Raw genomic sequence first — 19209 nt, 5'->3', positions numbered from 1 at the left:
AGGACACAACAGTTCATGGGCTACAATTATTGCATTTGAAGAGCAGATTTTTAGCTGGAGCCTTAGGGACATAACTGTACGTTTATGGGTTAAAGTGTAAGTTTCATGTTCTGCATGTTATCATACCTTGCGACTGACAAAAGCTATATTTCAACTACCGGGGCTGTCTTGAGCCTAGTAAAATTAAGCTGTGCTTGCATCTGTGTTGTCCTACAGAAAAAATGTATCATTATGTTGATGTCTCTGTGTCTAATATAACCCACCATATTTTGCCAGTTGATTGACAAAGAAACAACTATGCATTGCTGCTTTTTCTGTGTATTATGACTAAATATATACATTTTAATTTTTTTTTTTTTAATTTCTGAAAAGCAAACAACAACCAGAAACCCACCGGTGTTCAGTTTCATCCTGGTTTTCTGTCATACACTCTCTGTACTGCTACTGGGCTTCAAGTTTATTGAGCGGTTGTTGGAAAGATAAGAATTGGATAAGATTAGAAATTCAGAATAAAGCCCAATTAGCATTGTCTGGCAGGAAAAGTTATTATACAAAAGTATAAATCTCAGCTGTATTTTGCTTATGAACTCTTCCTGACTTCAAAGAAATGGCTTTGTTAAGATAACTGAGATAGCAAGGGAAAGTCATAAAAGTGATATGGATGCCGATGTTTGTGAACTGTGAGCATGAATTACCCATGGTACTGAGCAAGAGGTCAAAGTAAGAGTCTTACTGGGTGCTTGGGATGTGATGTCTTAACTTACTGTAGGCTCTCAGCAGTCTTGGTTGCTTCTGGTTGTGTTTATGGCTACAGTTTGGGGCAGTACATTGTGTAGGGCCCAGTCTCCTGAAACCTGCCAAGTCTGTAAAGATGAGCTGTGTCCTGGCATCAGAACATTCATGTGTCCCCGTGATGAATTTTGGATACCTGTCCTCTCCTCCTTAGTTGGCTGTGCTATACCACTGTCTGTCCCTGGGAGTAATGCATCAAGGTTTTAATCCTTCACATATCAGTGATGCTTATTATGCGTTTCAACTTCAGTTTTCTTTTCATAAACCCTATTTGAGCATTTCTGTACTTAATACTGTGATTAGCATAATGCCATTTTAGAAAAGCAGTAACTGAGTAACACAGGCTGTAGAATTTTATTTGTTATTACTAGATTCTTCAAAATGTGCTGCTTATATAACAGTAACGAGTTGTTTTCCTGCTCTGAAAATCTTAGAATTTTTTTTAAAGCACATCACAGGTGCAGCATCAGTAAAAGCCTTCTTTTAAAAAATAAATATTTTGATAAAATCTTAAAATTGCATGATGATTTATGTTACTTGAGCATGTTTCCCTCATATTACCTTTGTAACTCAGTAGGAAGGCTTTTCAACAACTTTGCTAGAGGGATCCACATTCCTGCTCATGTCAGTATAGATTGTTGTAAAATTGGGTTGGTTTGCTTTGCATGGGTACAAATGGTAGTATGAGTTGCAGTCCAAAGAGGAATCAGACCCTGCTGATACTTCTCTACAAAAACATTCTGATTTAGGTCCTACAGCAAAGACGCATTTTTCTTAAAGAAAAAACTCTGAAGATAGCTGTTTCCATTTAAGAGAGTGATGCTTGAAAAATTCCATGTGTAAAATTATAAATAATAATCTTCTCTGTTAATGTTTAGCAGGATATTCTTACTATAGCTTGACATACATTAGTTGGGTGCTGTATTTGTAACAAGCACATAAAACAGGCAGAATTACTCAGCTAATTAGTTGTATCAGCTCTGCTTTCAGCTACAACAGAAAACTAGAAGACTTCTAATTTGGGGTAAGATAAAATTAGTACTCTTGTTCTGCATTTCTTCTAATGGGTTCAATATCCAGTCTAGAAATGAAAGTGCTTACAGAGAACCAAGAAAAACAAGATAAGTTAAAGAAAAACAAAAGATGCAGCAGAAGGCCACATGAAAGAAGCAAAAATCTCTTGCCAAGTAATCGTGGAATATGTGAAAGGAAATTACATGAATTCTCCAATTGATATATAAGTTTTCTGCCCAGAGTAAGAAGTATGGCTATGTCAGAACACTTTCCTTAAAATTCTACATGCAAGAATTCAAGATCCAAACTCAAAGTTTTGCCACCAGTTCCCCAGCGCATGGGTAAGATTTAACTTCCATTTTTGCTATCTGCAGCTGTGAATTCATTCTTGATGGCTCTTCTTATCCTATAGCTTAAGAGCTTGCTCTTGTCTTCATGTGCTCAGTCCCAGATCCACACTGCCTGTCAAGACTGATCATCTTGCTCATTGGAGAACATCAGGTTAAGGGAAGATTTCTGCATTACTGTACATTAGATAGCTCCAACTCTGTGCAAACCCATTAACTACAATAAGTAATGACCTGTGATAAGTAATAACACAATTCAAGTTAGAAATTACCTCATTTGGTCACCTAGTCAGTCTGCTGCTAAGGTTAGCTTAAAAACACAGGACAGAGTACAGTTCCATATTTCTTTATTATTAACCTACTTCATTTTTAATAAACCTGATGGTGTCCTTTTAGTTTTGCTTTTATTTTTATATAGCAAACTTCTCAATTATTTTTTTTTTCCCCTCAGTATGAGCTTTGTTTGTTTACTCAGCAGTCACTGAACAATATCTCCTTATTATGCTACTTATTTACATGTAGCTTGGCTTTAAGATTTCCATTTCCACCTGACCTGGATTCCAGTTATATATTCTTATTCAGCTCCATCTTTGTTGTTGCTGCCAGTGAGTGGAACTAGTCTCTGATATCCACTTTTATGTTAATAGGAAATGGTATGCATGTGTATACTTATTTCTTTGGGGTGCACTCTGAAAAGACAATGCTTGTTTGAACAGCTTTTCACACTTGCTCAGGATTTCTGAATTAGATGCAATTAGGGCACCAAGGAACTGATGAGTATTTTGCTGCTGAAGTACAAGTGAAATCTTGCTACCAAGGCATGGAAAAGCTCCAGTAACACGGTCACTTTTTCTCATCATGGTGTGCACTCCCAACATTGCAGAGCTTTGTAACTGCCAGCAGCAGGAATTGTAAAACCAACCAGATTCATTTCCATGCAAATCTGCAACTGTTTTTTATTTGCTTGAAAACAGCGTTCTGCATCATGTCAGTGTGTTCCAAGAGTTTAATCCAGAAAGTATCATTTTCATTTACCACTGCTCCCCTGTAAGTAACTTTCATCTTTCTTGTTCTTTGCCCCAACTTGTGCAGGCAATGGCAGTTTCCAAGCCCATGTGACAAGAGGGAGAAGTTCCAGACTGACTTCCAGCTGCTCGATGCAAACTGGATGTGCTGAATACTAATGGTCAGTTAGGAAATCACAAAAACATATATTTACAAGTCTCTGTTCCACTGGTGTGTCATCAGTGCATAAAAAGTCTTAATACTGAAAAATGAAGCTTTCGTGAATGCAGCTTTGGCAGCCTGCAGTGGTGAAATTGAATGCAAGAGGTTCTACCTCAGCCATGGTGGAGATGTGAACTTAGCTGATAGACCCAATGTCAGCCTATGTGCACCACAGCTTAGCTATTGAGCTGGCAGAGCAGCCATTTGTACACCAGTCTGCACCTCCTCCAAGACACGAATACTTTGTGTGCCCCAAGAGCTACTGAACGCTTTTACTAACTTCCTTTGCCTGTTCTTCCAAAAATCAGGCAGCAGTGAGCTCCTGTTTGCATTCCAGCATTGGCATCACCAGTTGCTTTTGTACCCACAGGTGTGACTGCTGTGTGGTGTTAGTATGACCTCTGAAGTGCTTTCTGCTGGCTAGATAGAATTATGTCTGCAATTCAATGACAGTGAGCCCTTGGAGACTTCAGTCTGCATAGTCGATAAAGGTAAATGATCATATTCTTCCATTGATGCGGTTACTGAATTATGCTGGCAGCTCAGAATCAATGACTTCACTTCTTTTTTGAAGTTGCTATTGAGGAAACCATAGATGACAGGGTTGACGCAGGTAGAAGCCATGGCTACCAAGTGGCACAATGAGAAGATCAGATTGTGGTGGCAAGGTGAAATGATCTTGTAATTCCAGTCCACGATGGTGTTGAAAACATGCAGTGGTAACCAGCAAACAGCAAAAGCAGCGACCATGGATGCTAACAAAATATTTATCCTTCTTAACTGAACTGCTCGGTTGCTGTATTCACTCTTCTCAAACATATCCTTTCTCTTCTGTAAGCGTAAGTAGATACGCAGGTAGCAAAGTATAATGAAGAACAGTGGGATGCAGTATTGCAGAAGCAGCAGTGTAGTGGTGTAGATAAGCCTGTGTTGCTCAGAAGGCCATGAGTCAATGCATATGGCCTTGTCGTAGGAAAAATTCATGATGTGCGAGAGCTGTTCATACAAATCATTAGACAAGACAGATGTGGTCAAAAAGGGCAGAGACATGAGACATGCTAAAGTCCAGATGACTCCAATTCCTAGATAGGCTTGGGAGATGCTTGGCCTCCAACCAGTTGGGTTTATGATCAGCTGGTGTCTTTCCAGAGCAATAAGGACAAGGGAAAGAATTGACACTGTCACAGATGTACACTGTGTGAAAGAGGTCATTTTGCACATGACCTCCCCAAATATCCAGTAGTCCATCATGGTGTAAACAACAGTGAAAGGCAGGCAGACAAGACACATAAACAAGTCTGAAATTACTAGGTTGGAAATGAGGATATTGGTGACATTGGTCTTTTCCTTCTGCCTGGCTATAACAGCAATCAGGCAGATGTTTCCCACAATGCCTAGAACAGTCTCCAAACTGTAAGAAGTGGCCAGAAAAACAGTAAGGTCAGTGACGTTCCTGCACTGATTAGAAAGGTGTGAGGGGAAGCTTCGGTTTGAGCTCAAGTTCTTACTGTTCAGGAAAGGAAAAGCATCATTGACTGCCCTTGTCTTATTCATTCTGGCCCCCAAACTGTTTATCCAAAAAGTTGGTAACCAAATGCAGTCTGGGTCTTCTGGAGCTGGCCTAAAAAGTTATCTTTTCTATTTCACTGCAGAAGGTCTAGGTAGATCTGCAAAGGAAAGGAAAAAGATTGCTTAGTTATGTTACAAGAGATTAGTCAAAAGTGCAGTGGGGGAAAGTACAGCAGAGAAGCGAGCACCAATAATTCTGTATATCTTCAGCTCCTTTTCATATGGCTAATCAGATCAAGATTTGATGTGCTGTGGTATGGAAATCCATGCAAATCTATTGAAATATGACTTTGCTACTTGTGAAATTTTCCCCAGGATTCGACATCTTTACTTAGCACAGTACCTTGAATGCCACTAATGCAATAGGAAGTTGGATTGAAATACACCCTTGGTAAAAATCGTGCATTATCTTGTTTCTTAGAATCATAACATGGCTTATGTTGGAAGGGACCTTAAAGATCAACAAGTTCCCAGTCCCTGCTGTGGGCAGGGCATTTGCAAGACTCTGATCCATAGCTGTATGAAAGGCACTTTATTGGGGGCATTTTCCTTCACTCAAGTAAAATGTCCATGCAAACGTTAAAGTATATTAATACAAGAAGCTAACACCAAAATATTTTAACACAAGTTAATCTGTGAACTGAAACTGTAGTTGCAGACAGAACAAGCATTTTCTTGAGACAGTATTGCCATGCAAAAATTCAGTCTCGTATCCTCAGGAGGGATAACATCGGACAGTTTTGAAAGCATCTGAAATAATTCAAAATCACTTCAACATTTTTCCATTTCTACACAGCTGCAACAGGTCATGGGAACTGCAGTCCAAATTCCCTGCTTCCCTTTTCTGGTTGAACCCCACTGCCCATGAAGCACTGATGCCTCCCTCTGGGTGGCCAGTGCGGTCATGCTCTTCTCTGCATTCAAGTCAGTCCCTGTATAGCTATGATAGGCAGTGTGGGTTACTTTCTGCATTAGACATACGTAGAAGGGAAAAAAACATTTGCAGTTCTTGGCTTCATCATTTGGTACTCAGACACAATTACTTGTCTGGCTCAGAACTTAATTGGTAGCTCAAGGCCTGTTTGCTGCTCCAAGTCCATAAGTTTTCATAAGAGAAGCACCTTTTAGAGCCAAATGGTTGTATTACTGATTTAGAACTATGACAATTATCTGGAGTAAAGCAACTATGGGCTGTCTCTTATAAACTAGAAATAGGTAAGTAGAATAAATATTTAACTGAACATACTCAGTGATACGTTTCAGAGTGCACAGAAATCCCACAGCCCTGCAAAACCCATAAGGGATTTGATACAGCAAGATTTAATGGTGAGCGTTTTTCATAATCTTCCTCTTTGTTAGATACTATTCGAAAAGCATTGGAAGGAGCTGCCTTAGGTCACTGAAGGAGTTAGTGTTAAACATTTCTAAAATCTGGGGTATGAGACATTTGAATTAATATGTTACAAATCTGTAACATTGAGAGATGGTTTAAATACCCACAGAATTTGCAAATCTGAGTGCATCTGTCAAAAACTGTCACTGCTAAGTGTGAAGTGATGGTTTGTTGCGCCCTTACTCTGCGAGCTCAAATCTGTATCAGTCCGGCACTGACAAATCAATTGTTTGCACGGCTTTAATCTACACTGAATGATAAACTGAAGTATTTACTATGGCCTCCCTTGCTTTTATAAACCTTCTTGCAAAGTTATTACTATTAGTGTTTATTGTGGTAGTATTAAAATGTAATTGAGAGTTAGTGCTTGGTGCTGTTCAGATCTAGGGGAGAAGACAAGGCTCTCTTTGACAACAGAGTTAGGGAAAGAGCTTTAAAAGTATACAAACAGAGCAAAGTATTTATTACTGTTTTTCCTAGCCTTGTGACTGGATTCAGAGCTCATTGATTCTTGTGGACTTTGGATCAGGTTCACTTCACTTTCCGTCCTTGTTTCTGTGCGGTTTTTAAACCACCAAGAAATCCACAACAGTTTTGTGGAACTGAAGAACTGCATAAGAAATCTTTGCTTTCAGGAATCCAACCTGAGCAAAACCTTCCAGCCTATGGCTTATCTTGAATTTGAACTCTACATCCCCATCAACTCCAATGTCCTAATTTTAAAATGTAATTTCTAATAGTATATGTTTCATTATTTCCTATTACCATAATAGTTCAATGAATGAAAAGTCATGTCAGATCTGTTTTTAATTCATATTTTCATATTCTTCTAAAACTTCTTGTTTGTTTGAATTGTATGAATGTAGTAAGTACTCAGCAACTTATCCCTATACATTTCAGATATACAGTTCTTGCCTGATGTCCTGAGTTAAAGTTTCAGGTGAATCCTCTCTAAGCTGGCTGGTTTCTGACCAGGAAACATCATCCAAAGCAGAGGGAGATCAGAGCATAAGGAAATGACTAATGGTATCATCATCTGTCAGCAACTGAAGCAGAACAAATGCTGATAATCGAAAGTAATGCATTTATTAAAGAGATCTGAAACCTAATAAATCTGAAACAAATACTTCAGAGAAATCTTACCTCTCCCTGATGGAGGAAACGACCACTGTTGCTGTGTGTTTCTGCCTTGGAAAAAGGAATAGCTGTTATAGCAGCAAAGTAAGACCATCTGCGCTTCAGCAGTCCAGAAGAGATGCTCTGCTCACTGCTTCTGTAGGTAATTTGGGCAGCAGTTCTCTCGCTTTTACCCTCCCTCCCTCCTTTCTCCCCTTCAGTTTAGCCAATGAATCCCATTTCATCACTGTGCTCTGACTTTGAACTTCTGGCTCCCTCTGCTGTTCTGTGAGCACATAAATTCTACAGATGCATGAAATGGAGAGCAGCTTCAGGAAGGAGCTATGAAGTGACTGAAGCGCAACATCCAGTCATGCTACACTCTTAACGTGTATACGAGTGGAATTGCAAAAGCAGAGAGATGAAGTACAGGAACAGAGCCCCGTTCTCCTTCCTGAGGAAAGATTTCTGCAGACTCCAAAGAGGATTTCACTTTTTTTTTTTTTTTTTTAAGTTGGTTTTCTCAATTTTATTTGCAGTTCACCATAGACTAGAATCGGAGTTTTATTTTAGGAGGATGCAGGTTTCAAGCTTTAAGGACCCAGCTTGTGGAAGGGGAGGGGTGCACTGTTACTCAAGCAAACAACTCAAAGTGTAAGAGCACTGCAAGATTTGGAAATAGAGCAGAGAGATTGCACCACTGCCAGCTTTCCTTGGATTGTTTGTTTATTAGCTTGGGTTTTCACAAGACAGAAACAAGGCAGAAATCAGAGCTGAAAATTTTTCTCTTGTATTGACAGAACATAGAGACAATGCTCTATTTCCAAGGGCTATAGCAGAGTAATCTAATTTTCAACTTTACTTAAAATATGCTTTAAGTTGAAACCAGCTACTTACCAGGTCCTGCGGCTGCTATTCTTCAGGTGCCTTTCTCAAGGTGCAATAAGTAGCTGTAGCAAATATATAGTTACATATGTAGGCATGTATTATGCTAACAGAAATCAAACATTTCAATATCAAAAATAATGACAAGCTCTTTTCAACTAAACTAACCATGAAAATCGTCATTTATTTGTACTGTGTTCTTCTTTTTTTTTTCTGTTACCAGCCATTAGAGGAGATGTGTAGATGTGTTGATCTACTGTAAGTAATTGCCTGACATAAAGCAGAAGTATGTAAAGTATTTCTAGTTTGTATTGGCATTTATTGTGCTTTGTGATGCCAAGAGGCTATAAAACTGAAATGTGTACTGAACACTTTAAGCTGGAGAACTGTCCTTATTTGTTGCTCCTTTCTTCAGTGTATGTCTGCTTTGTTTCTTCGTAAGTATTTTTCCCAGCCTCCTTTTCAAGAGCTTTGTTTACCAGCTGATTTGTAGCAGCATTTCCCTTTTTGCTACCAGCACCTCCATATGTGGGGAAGGCGGTGTGCAGCCAGCTGGGCAGGCAGCACCCGGTCAGACACAGATATTCTTTCCAGCTCCTTGGGCAGTAGGGGCTTCACATCCTTCTGGAGCCAGAGAAGCTGGAGTGATTTATCTGGCCTGCTCACTTCTGTTTCTTCCTTAATTTGTTTATCATATGTTTATTAGTTCTGCTGTTCAAAGCATCAAGCAAGGGGAGGGAAGCTGCTAGGAAGCAGACAGTGCTTTTCCTGGGGAATGTTTAGATTCATGGAGCTGTCTCTTGTCTCCCTCAGCTTGCAGCAGTGCTCACACAGCTGTATCTCCACACCTCCCAAACAGTTAAAGTTATGCTGTGTCACATTTATTCTCTCAACTCATACCTTTGGGAATAGCCTGCTACCCGCAAATTAGCATCTGCTTTCCTCTTATGGTCAATAGAGGAAAGCTTCAGCACTGTTCCTGAAAGACTGCTTGGGCTTCTGCAGCCCAGGGAGCAGGAAATGACCTGACCATGACAACTTGGCTACTGTATCAGAGTCTTTCTTCTTGACAGATTTTTGGGATGAATTGCTGTATTAAAGTTCTGGCCGTGTTTGGTGAGATGGATGGGACTATGTTGGAATCCTGTTTCCTGCAGTTTTTCCACACGCTGCCCAGATGTGCACTGTTAACAAGCTGATGTGGGAGCAGCACTTCTGTCTGAACTTGGAAAAATGCAGCAGCTGCTGGAGCAGGATATCCCTAGATGCTGAGGCTGCCAAGCCCAGCTGTCCCAGCTACAGCACAATGGGAGAATGCTAGAGCAGCACACGGCAAGAGCAGCTGCAGCAAGGCAAAGATGTAGATGCGTCTTTCCAGGTGAGTCTTGTTGCCTTGGTTTGGTGCCTTGCTGAAAGAGACGGTGGTAGCTGAGCTGGCTAGTTAGAATGTGGACATGTTTAATTACACTGTTAAATAGAGACTACTGAATTATTACTTGCAGAAAGTCTGTGAGGATCCTGATCTGCTCAGACTTTTGGAAAATGCACAAGAATGGCTTATATAAGATTTCCAAGGGTGGTAATTCCTTCATATGCAAAACACTTGCTGCTGGGAAGCAGCCTGGAGTTCAGTAGTCTCAGCTATTGTATGTCTTCTGTTAGTCAGGCTGGCTGTTCCTGTTCATGTCAGTAGGTTCACATAGATTAGCAACCAGCGGACCAGCTCTTGTTTGCTGTTGACAGGGAAAGGAGCAAAACTGTGGCTAGCATGGTGTGAGCCTGTCCTCCTATCTCAGTGATAAGCACACCTGCTCCCATTGCAGCCCACAGTGTGTGACTGTGATACAGGAAGGCACCTGAGATCTCGCCTCTTTCCTCAGCTGTACTTTTGTCTAAAAGTTAGACTGTATGGAGACAACATATTTCTAGGGGTCTGCATGGGAAATAGCACTCTGTGACAGTTGGATTCCTCGTTTCTGAAAGATGTTATAGTAATAGCAAGGCTTCTACCAAGAAATACTCACTGGGTACAGTTAGTACTTTTCCTGGGAGTGAGAGGGATGTCACAGCACTGGGACTGTGACTGCACCTTGGATGCACTGAGGGTCCCTTCCAGCCACATTGGTTCTCAGTGATGGTGCCCTGGAGCACTGTCTCTCTGCTCTGAGCTTGGTGTTTCAGAGACCAGTTCACCTCTATCACATTCTGCAAATGAAATTGTCAGTCGGAATTTGGAGTCCTGATCTTTCTGGCACTCTTAAACAGTCTGAGGTACTTAATGACAAATGTATTGTGGAGGAAACGTACCAGAGAGCAGCACATGGTCCATGCACATGCTAAGTCTCCCAAGAAGGGTCTGGCAGGTAATGTCTGAAGGAGTTACTACCAAGCAGGTCGAGCCAATCCTGAAGGCCACAGATTTACAGAGTTACAATTGCATTTCTCATTTCACTTACATTCTCAGATTACCCTAATGATTTTCTGGAAGTACCTGGAACCATGGATGAATTTTCTTCTAAAATTTAGCAAGCAGTGTTTCTTAGTATGTGCGGCTTTTCAACTCACACACTCTCAGCACTGTCCTTGTAAATGAGTTGTGTGTGACTGTGTTTTTCCTCAACAGGTATGAAGAAGATATTGGATTTCCATCAGCTGAAATATGCCTTTGGAATATATTTCAGCAAGGTAGAAAAAAGAACATGAAGAAAACATCTATGTTTTACTGTTAAATAAACTGAACTCTGAATTATTTATATTGTCTTTTCATGATGTACAACACTAATTATAATTGCTATTTATACTGTCTAAACGTGTTTTATTGGATATTTTTCATATAAACTACTCTCATGGACTTTGTACCAGGCACAGAGTCATGCCTGAAGCCTACTCTCTAAACATGCTTTATAGTCTAGGTTTTCTATACAAATGGCTTTGACAAGATTGTTTGTCACTGGACTTTGATCCAAACAAGATTATTGCAGGAAATTCTACCCCAGTATGGAAAGCTACCGAGCTATTTATATGGCATTTCTTTGCAATAGGTTGGATTCTAAGGCATGAACTGTTTTTGTAAGATACCAGTTATCTCCTGAAAATATTTTTCCTTGTGTATCTGCACTAATGGAGTGACCTACAGAAGGCACTAAGGTGGGAGAAGCTTTCAAAGGGCTTTTTTCTGTTTTGTTCCATCCTGTTCTCCTAGTTCATGTATCCTTGAGAGAAATGTCAATGAGTGTAACAGCATAATGAATCTGTTTGTCTGGCAGCTTTGTGTAATAACTATTACTCTAATTGCTAGATCATTTCAAAATCAATATTTGGCTTTACTACCATGTTTTACAGACACCATGAATTCTTCTGTTTTCAACAGGACTATTCAGTGAACGCTTGAAAGAAAAATAAATCATCTGAAATGTGTGAATATTTATTCAACTTTGGATCCCAACAGAAAAATGTCACAAAGTTATCTGTGGTAAAAGTTTGTTACAAGTGTGTATATAACAAGACAAATGATCTTCTGTCATAAATAAGACAGATGGTACAACTAGAGCTGTGAAAGACATGAGGTGAACTTATTCCTCATGAAACCATGCTGCTTTGCTAATTTTCTCTAAGTTAGAGATGTAGAATATATCTAACTTCCAGGGGATGTGCAGAAGAAAGAGGACAAATACATCAAAACAGCATTAACCAACCCCATTGTAGACTTTGCAACTTATGTCAGGATTAGTCTTCTTCACAACTCGGATGGAGCAGCTTTTCTTGTGGAAGAGACCAACGCAGTTCGCTCTGTCATAGTTCTTGGGGATTGAAACCCTGTCATTGAGAAAGGCAAGGAGACAAATCAGGAGCCAAGACCTGGACAGAGATAAGGATGCTTACTGAGCTACAGCCATCCTGCAACAAGGTACATTATGGACTGGTTAGGCTCATGAACTCCATTAATATTAGTGCTGAGTAGCTGTCACCTGAAGGGGTTGGAACTTGATGATCTTTAAGATCCCTTCCAACCTAAGCCATACTGTGATGAGGAAGAGCTGTGTCCTCTGTAAGACCTTAGCTGTGTTTCACTTTGTTTTTTTCCCAACTAAGTCTATGTGGTTATCAGATAATTCCATGTGGTCATGATTAGAGCTAACTGGGATATAGGAAGAGGAATTTTGCTCAAGTGAGTATGATATTCTAGATCAGGCTTTCATCAAGTCTCTTTAAGTCTGAACACTTCAATCAGTTCCTTAATAAGTAAGCAATAACCTGGGGGAACTTACAAGCTGCAGCAAACCATCGCATTCATCTTACACTTGCATTGGTAACAATCTTCAGTCTTCCACACTGCACCAAAAACGTAGAGGTTTCTGTTTGAAATGCACCCTACATGCACACAACAGAAAACAATAGTCAGTAAATCAATATGCACGTGTATTAATAGATATAAATCACAGACTTAAATTCATGTGCTGGCAAACAAAACTCTGATTTACATTGAGTCACAGCAGGAGAGAATCTGACCCAGGGCTTTACAGAGAAGATACCAAGTCTTTGATCCTGAAGTGCACAGGAGTGTACAAAATATCATTATAAAGTGTTAGCAATCACATGCTAGGGAAATACCCCTCTATTCTTGCAATAGATCTAAAGAAATACTTCAGCTGATGGCTATGGTAGGATATTTCTGCCCTATCTTATATTCAGCATACAGTTCTAGACTGTTATTTCTCCCTCCCCACTTCTTGCTCAACTTTTATTAAGCTTCAACAACACCAGTCTTGCAGCCTTAGCTTTGATTTTAGTGTTAGATACCCTATTCAGGTCAGTCGATGCTTATTGACAGTTCATGCTTTCTGCCATGAGGGCAGTGATTTCAGTTATACACTAACCCTGAGGTTGCATCTATGCCATGGAAGTGTCTGCCTGGAGCTGTCTTCAGTTGGGCTGATAGCCCAGCATCCTGCTGACTGGATCAGTCTTCAACTCAGAATGCATTACACTATTCCAGCATTTCTAATAAAATTAGACTTTGCCATTCTTACCGTACTTGCTGGAAGTTCTAAAGTAGCAGCGGGCATCGCACAGAGTCCTTGAGAAGAGGATCAAGCAGAAGACCAGCAAGAATTTCTAGAAAAGAAATAGGAAGTTTTCTTTAAGCCAAGTGTTTTTTAAGTAGTCCAGTGAACCGATGCACTTGCACAGAATTAAGGACGAGTCCTATTCTTATAAATAAGCTCAGACTGAAAAATTATTTCCATGTATGTACACGCACATACACTGCATATAAACTGCTGACTTACCATACTTGCATGGGCTGCTCACCTCTCATAGTGAGGGGCAGCTGTGTATTTTTATACAGTGCGGAAACAATGGTCACTGCAAAGGGAGGTGATGTCACCATGAGCAGCCTGGGAGCCAGTGGACATTCTAACCTGTTCCTACCATCGATCAGAAGGTGTCATCTCAAAAAGTCTTGCTGAAGCTTGTTTTGTACACTGATGTACATCTTGACCTTCACTATACCAGTGTAAATCTGAAGAAACTCCAGCAGATAGATACATTAGTTTCTCCATAACAGTGCCAGTGTTGGAGAAAGACTGTCACCCCCCAAAAACTGCACCTCCAGCCCTGGCAGGCCATCAAGGAGCAGCAGGGAAAGGGCATGTGAGCAGCAAGGCAGTAGTGTGCTATTGTTCACCTGACCTGCTGCAGGCACATCACCCCAAGTCTGGAACAGGTCATTCGTACAGTGCAGTGGTGTGGAGACTCCACTGTTCTCAGACTGATTTATTATAATTTCAATTTATATGCAATGTGTCATTTTGTCCGAATTTAATGGCCTGTGGGGACTAGCCAAAGAGTTTTGGTTTCTCAGTTGCTGATGCAAACCCCAGCCCACAAGACACACATAGATCACCATGAACAGACACCTTTTCATCAGCAAAAGTGAGATGAGCTGCATGTGTATTGTCTCAGTTCAGAAGTGAAGCCAACAGCCAGAGTGCTTTTGTAGCTCACGTCTTCCTGACAGTGACAGTAGTGATGTTAGGGATTAGGAAAGGCAAAGAATGCAAAATTCCAGCTTTCTTTTGTCTCATACATGCGCTGCCTCCAAGAAAGTTGGGATCTTGCAGAGTCATTTTTGGAGATCATCAGGATATTTTACAGCAGGTATTGGGGGTTTTTGCAATTGCACTGTTGCAGTACACACTATGTGAGGCTGCATTTCTCTCACAACCATCCAGGATAACTCTCACAGACCCCAGACCATCCAAGGCCAGAATCTGGAGGAATCCACCACTTTGCTGAACTGGGGTGCAGACACAACCAGCTTTGAAAGTTGCCTGAGTATTCCCAGCATAATGAGTTGTATTAATTCTGCTGGTGGGTTTTTTCAGCAAGCCTGTGCTTGATTAAACACCTTGATTACTCATTAGCTTCCTCTGATTGACAAATAGTTGCAGGAAGCCGAGCTGCCCTGGAGGGGGTTCTTGGATAAGAGGTGTAGTGGCAGAGTGTATGCTGTCTCTGGAGGGGTTCAGAGCAAAGGAGGTCACTGCAGAGGAAGTGGTTGCTGCCTGCTGTGACAGAGGAGTTGATTTGTGTAAGTGTCTTTGGTTTGTTTTTTTTTATTTTTGTGGTTGTTTTTTTGTTGTTGTTGTAGCTCTTAGAGAGAAGCTTGAGAGCTTTTGTTGTAGTTTGCTTTTCATCTTGTAGTTCTGTCTTAATCTTTTGACTTTTTGTAGCTTGTGCCCTGTGTGTGGTTCTGCTTTAGCAAACAGTTGTTGTGTCTGATAAAGTACTTGAAGGAAAATCATCGGTGGTAATCCTTAAATGAATGAACTCCTGTCTGAAGGGAATGATTCCTTCAAGTTGACTGTGTTAGCTTTAAGAAGAAAATTTTATTTCTCTTATGCTGTTAAATCTTTAAATGTGTGATCTCTTGACCTTGTTATCACTCCTAATCTTGTCATGTTCCTTGATGAGTGACTGTTGAAGCGTGTAGTATCTGTAATAATGGTAGTTTCAAAGCAACATTAACATTCTTGAAGGGCGAGGTGCATTCCAAATTCTCCTAAAATAATGAGCTTATTATATCCTTATTCTTTCATGAAAATTAAATAAAATAGACTATATTAATGAGTTTTTCCAAACCACTGCTGTTTCTCAGGTAGCCAAGCCCACAGTGGTTGAAGCCATTGCTGCCTGGTGGTACTGGCTCCTTAACCTTAGGTGTGTGCTATAGCATGCTACGTGTGGTTTCTTTTTTGCCTTTAATGTGAAAAAAAGGCATTGTAAGGTTACTTAATTGCAAGCTTGAGAATGAAGAAATTAAGCGCTTTTGAAAGTTTGTAATTTTGAGATCTGTGAGAGAGCAGAGGCTGAGCCAGTCTCTCTGTCCATGCTTGCTGACCTGCTCAGGGGTCTCCTCTGGAGTCAATAAGGCTTTCCAGGTCAAGTAGGTAGTGAAGGGAGTTCTCTGTTGTGCAGCTATGAATGAACACTTCCCTGTAGGGCTGTAGAGCGTGTCCTTTGGGGTCCCTCTGTTAAAAGAAGGATAGGTCAACTTTGCCCAGTGGATGGCTGAGTGCCTCCTGAGACGTGGAGTGCCACCTTTCTGTCACAACTTGCTGCTCGCCTCTGTGCCTTATGCTTTGAGATGTGTGGTGCCAGTGGAGCTCACAGCCTGGCTCCAGACAGCCTGTAAGTCTTTCAGTAGCTGTGGGATATGGCAGAAGTTAATATATGGGTGTCCTTAGCTTGAGGTCTGTGAAGCAATGAGAGGAACATCCAACCCTGCCTCTCCCTGTTTATCTTGCTGTTTGCCAGTGAAGCTGCCAAACTAAACTGGTTAAATAATGCAGTGGGTTTGACAAATGCAGTGACTGCCAAACCAGGGAGGGAGTTCTGCCTGGAGATGCTTTTGCCAATTAGGAGGACTTTGAGTAACTTAAAGATGCCTGGGGCCAGTCTGGACTGCTCTCCCCATCTCAGAGCAGAAGGGTGCCTTGATATCACCCCTGGGTCACCGAAGCTCTGACTGCAGGCCAGTTCTCCACTCCTGTAACTCAAGCGAAACTTGCCTGCATTGAAAACCTAACCTGTCTTCAGGAGCTTGTGGTTAGAGACCGTCTGCTGGATGATTATTCATTTTTTAAGCAAAACTGTTCTTTGAAGCAGAAGTTGAGTTTTCTAACTGCTGCTCCTGCAGAAAGCCTGACTCTTTAGTCTTCATCAAGGTGACATAACACAAATGCTGTGTAACCACTTCCCTGAAGAGAGGAAAAATTTACTTTGTTCCTACCTTCAGCACTAGGCTTGAGACCTTTGTGTATGGAGACTTAGACTCTTCCCTCTTCCAAGGTTCCAGTTGCTCTCTCAGGAATTGACCCTTCCACAGACGTTGGATCTGAGTCCGGAGTGGTTTTTGTCTTATACTGTTGCCTGTACGGTGCTTGGGGCATCTCTGCTTTGCTAGCGGCTCCTTTGTGTCATTGTGCATTGAACCCTTCTCAGGCTTCCCAGAGCTACCTGATGTCACAAAGTCTCAGGGCTCTGGTAGCAGCTCTAATGATCAAGCCCTACTTTAAATCTCTTCTTATTCCCCTTGCAGATGGGACACTGGTCACGTCTGTGGATCCTACTTCTATCCATGGCTTTGCAAATGTGTCCAACTAATAAAATAATGTAGTTAAATAGCAATATGCCAGTATGCTGGAGTTCCCAGATAGTCCCACAGAATTGTTTCCTGTCTGGTATCTCTCAAAAACTAGTGCTGGGGATGAGGGTGGCAGCAGCTGATGGCATGAATGTATTCTGAAGAACTGAGCTTAGCAAACAGAGCTTGTTACCTTACAAGTTAAGGAACGCTGCACTAACACAATGAACAAGAAACTTCTAAATCTAACATAGACTGTAGTTACTGGCAAGAACTGTCCAAAAATCTGTCAACAGGGCAAAAATTAACTTTTAAGTTTTCATGCACTCTGTAGATTTTGCTTGACCAGCCTTTCCTTCAGATGCTGGAGCACTGTTGTAGAACTAGGATGCCATCTAGCGATTTCATAGCAGAGGAAGAGGAGAGCAATGCGCTGTGTCAAGTTCTTGATACTTCTTATAATGCTTGCTGGTGTGCAGCAGGTGGAGTAGGTTTTCCACTCTCTGTTTCTGATGTGATTTTGGTTATTCTAATTTTCAGACCCTTTCCTGCTCAAGATTGTGGAAGAGTTCTGATAACAAACACACAGTCAAACCAGATACTGAAATTCTGTGTTACTCTTGCAAGTGTTTCTTCTAGGACTCATAATATTACACAGAGTTGTATGCTGGAAGAAAATCAGTGTCAGAGTAGAATTTTGAGGTGGGGATAAGTCTCACTGAGTGTTTTAGATTGAACATATGACTTGTGTGTTCTTAGGTTTCATATAAATTACTACTATAAAGTCAATCATTTTGCCCTTAATAAACCACAGCCTGGCTTCGGAAATATGCACACAATAGATTTCAACAGAAACTTAGAAGCATTCAAAAGGTGCCAAGGCAAATATTCCTGCATACCAATAGATGCATTAATGAGGAGCAAAGTGAAAAGGCTGAACTATCATAAACTGAGTGCATCTATACTTAAAAAAAATAGTACAAATCAAAAAGTGATCTGCAAGTCTCCAGCTTCTCCAGTAAGTATAATGTAAATAAAATATGTACATTCCTTGTTTAAGATTGTTCAAAGTAAATTTTAAGACTGGCAAAAATCCTAATGGGAACAAAACATGACTGAATACAAAACCAGCTAAGTTTTAGGCAATAAATACTCTCTAATAGGAAAACTTCCATCAGATTATAGCATGTGTGTTCTGTTGCTGGTTTAAAACATCTTACTTGGTAAGATAAATGTTATATTTCTGTTTAGGGCAAGAACATCCTACTGGTATTTAAAAGTCTTGTCTTGAAAAGAATTATTGCTGTTGGAGGGATCAGAGCCACCCAAAATTCCATCTCATTTCTAACAGAGCTAGTGGGAGTGCTTCATTAGGTATCTGGGGGGAGAGGGGAGGAAGAGAGCGTACAGTCACTTCCTGGGGCTTTGCTGGGCTCCCAGTGTTCTGCAGTCTCTTGTTAATGTCAGGATAATGGGGAACTCTCACATGAATGTTTCCTCTCCACTATGGGAAGCTAGTGGTGCTAGCACCTAAAGAACAAGGGCCTGCACTGGAGATGTGTTCTTTGTAGGGGCTGTAACTGTGTGTGTTTAAGAGGAGAAATGTCATGACAAAACACTTGACTAAACAAGGAAGAACAAAGTTCTTCTGTGTGCCTCTGCTTCCTCAGTTTGGAGGTTTTTGTCATCCTCCTGCTAGGCTCCTCCTAGGAAAGGCAGCCAAGTTCCTGCTGTGTTTCTGGCATTCTGAAATGAGACATGATAGGTAACATCATCACATAATCTGTTTCCATGCTGGAACTTGGAGCAGACAAGAAAGGAGCAGCTCTCTGGAGACTTTTTGGTTTAGGCTTGAGACAAATCTTTCTCATTTTATCATGACAGGCAGTGTGGATCCACATACCGTATCAACAGTCAGTAGATGCTGGAGGAAGGCATCCGAGTGCTTTTGGGATGTGGTTAAATTGTTGGGATTACATGAGTGTGCCAGTAAGGCTGGTTTTTCTGGAGTTTGGGTGCATTGCTTCCTTGAGGCTTGCTGTGCATTATGAATATACCCTCTGTAAGCTGATGGTGCCTGCAAGACATAGAAGTGGGTAATGGTTTGTTTTTTTTAAACTCCCTCTCATGCCCTTTGTGCTTGGGTAGCATCCATCTGAAATGAATCAGGAGCTGCAATGCACTCAGCCTCTGGGCAACTGTAGGAGGTTGCATAAGGG

General features: G+C 41.0%; 1 protein-coding gene and 2 long non-coding RNA genes across 3 annotated transcripts; 1 reads left to right on the top strand and 2 right to left on the bottom strand.

Moving 5' to 3' along the window:
* Positions 1–2483: 2483 nt before the first annotated feature.
* NPY4R2 (neuropeptide Y receptor Y4-2) lies at positions 2484–7640 on the bottom strand. Its single transcript, XM_015866864.3, has 2 exons — positions 7486–7640; positions 2484–5047 (listed from the first exon to the last, which is right to left on the bottom strand). The coding sequence occupies exon 2, from the start codon at positions 4932–4934 to the stop codon at positions 3801–3803; it is 1134 nt and encodes a 377-aa protein (XP_015722350.1). The 5' UTR covers positions 4935–5047; positions 7486–7640; the 3' UTR covers positions 2484–3800.
* Positions 7641–8503: 863 nt separating this feature from the next.
* LOC107315920 (uncharacterized) lies at positions 8504–11092 on the top strand. The gene is made up of 2 exons (XR_004307780.2): positions 8504–9721; positions 10967–11092. It is a non-coding gene; the product is annotated as an uncharacterized LOC107315920 (long non-coding RNA).
* A 659-nt stretch (positions 11093–11751) lies between these two features.
* LOC116653609 (uncharacterized) lies at positions 11752–13702 on the bottom strand. Its single transcript, XR_014948678.1, has 4 exons — positions 13632–13702; positions 13374–13458; positions 12612–12714; positions 11752–12159 (listed from the first exon to the last, which is right to left on the bottom strand). It is a non-coding gene; the product is annotated as an uncharacterized LOC116653609 (long non-coding RNA).
* Positions 13703–19209: the final 5507 nt, after the last annotated feature.

Source organism: Coturnix japonica, chromosome 8 (assembly GCF_054131305.1).
Source record: "Coturnix japonica strain WE chromosome 8, WE-NBRP24, whole genome shotgun sequence".
Taxonomy (NCBI): Eukaryota; Metazoa; Chordata; class Aves; order Galliformes; family Phasianidae; genus Coturnix; species Coturnix japonica.
The sequence above is the reverse complement of the archived record's forward strand: the minus strand, read 5'-3'. Positions and strand labels throughout refer to the sequence as shown.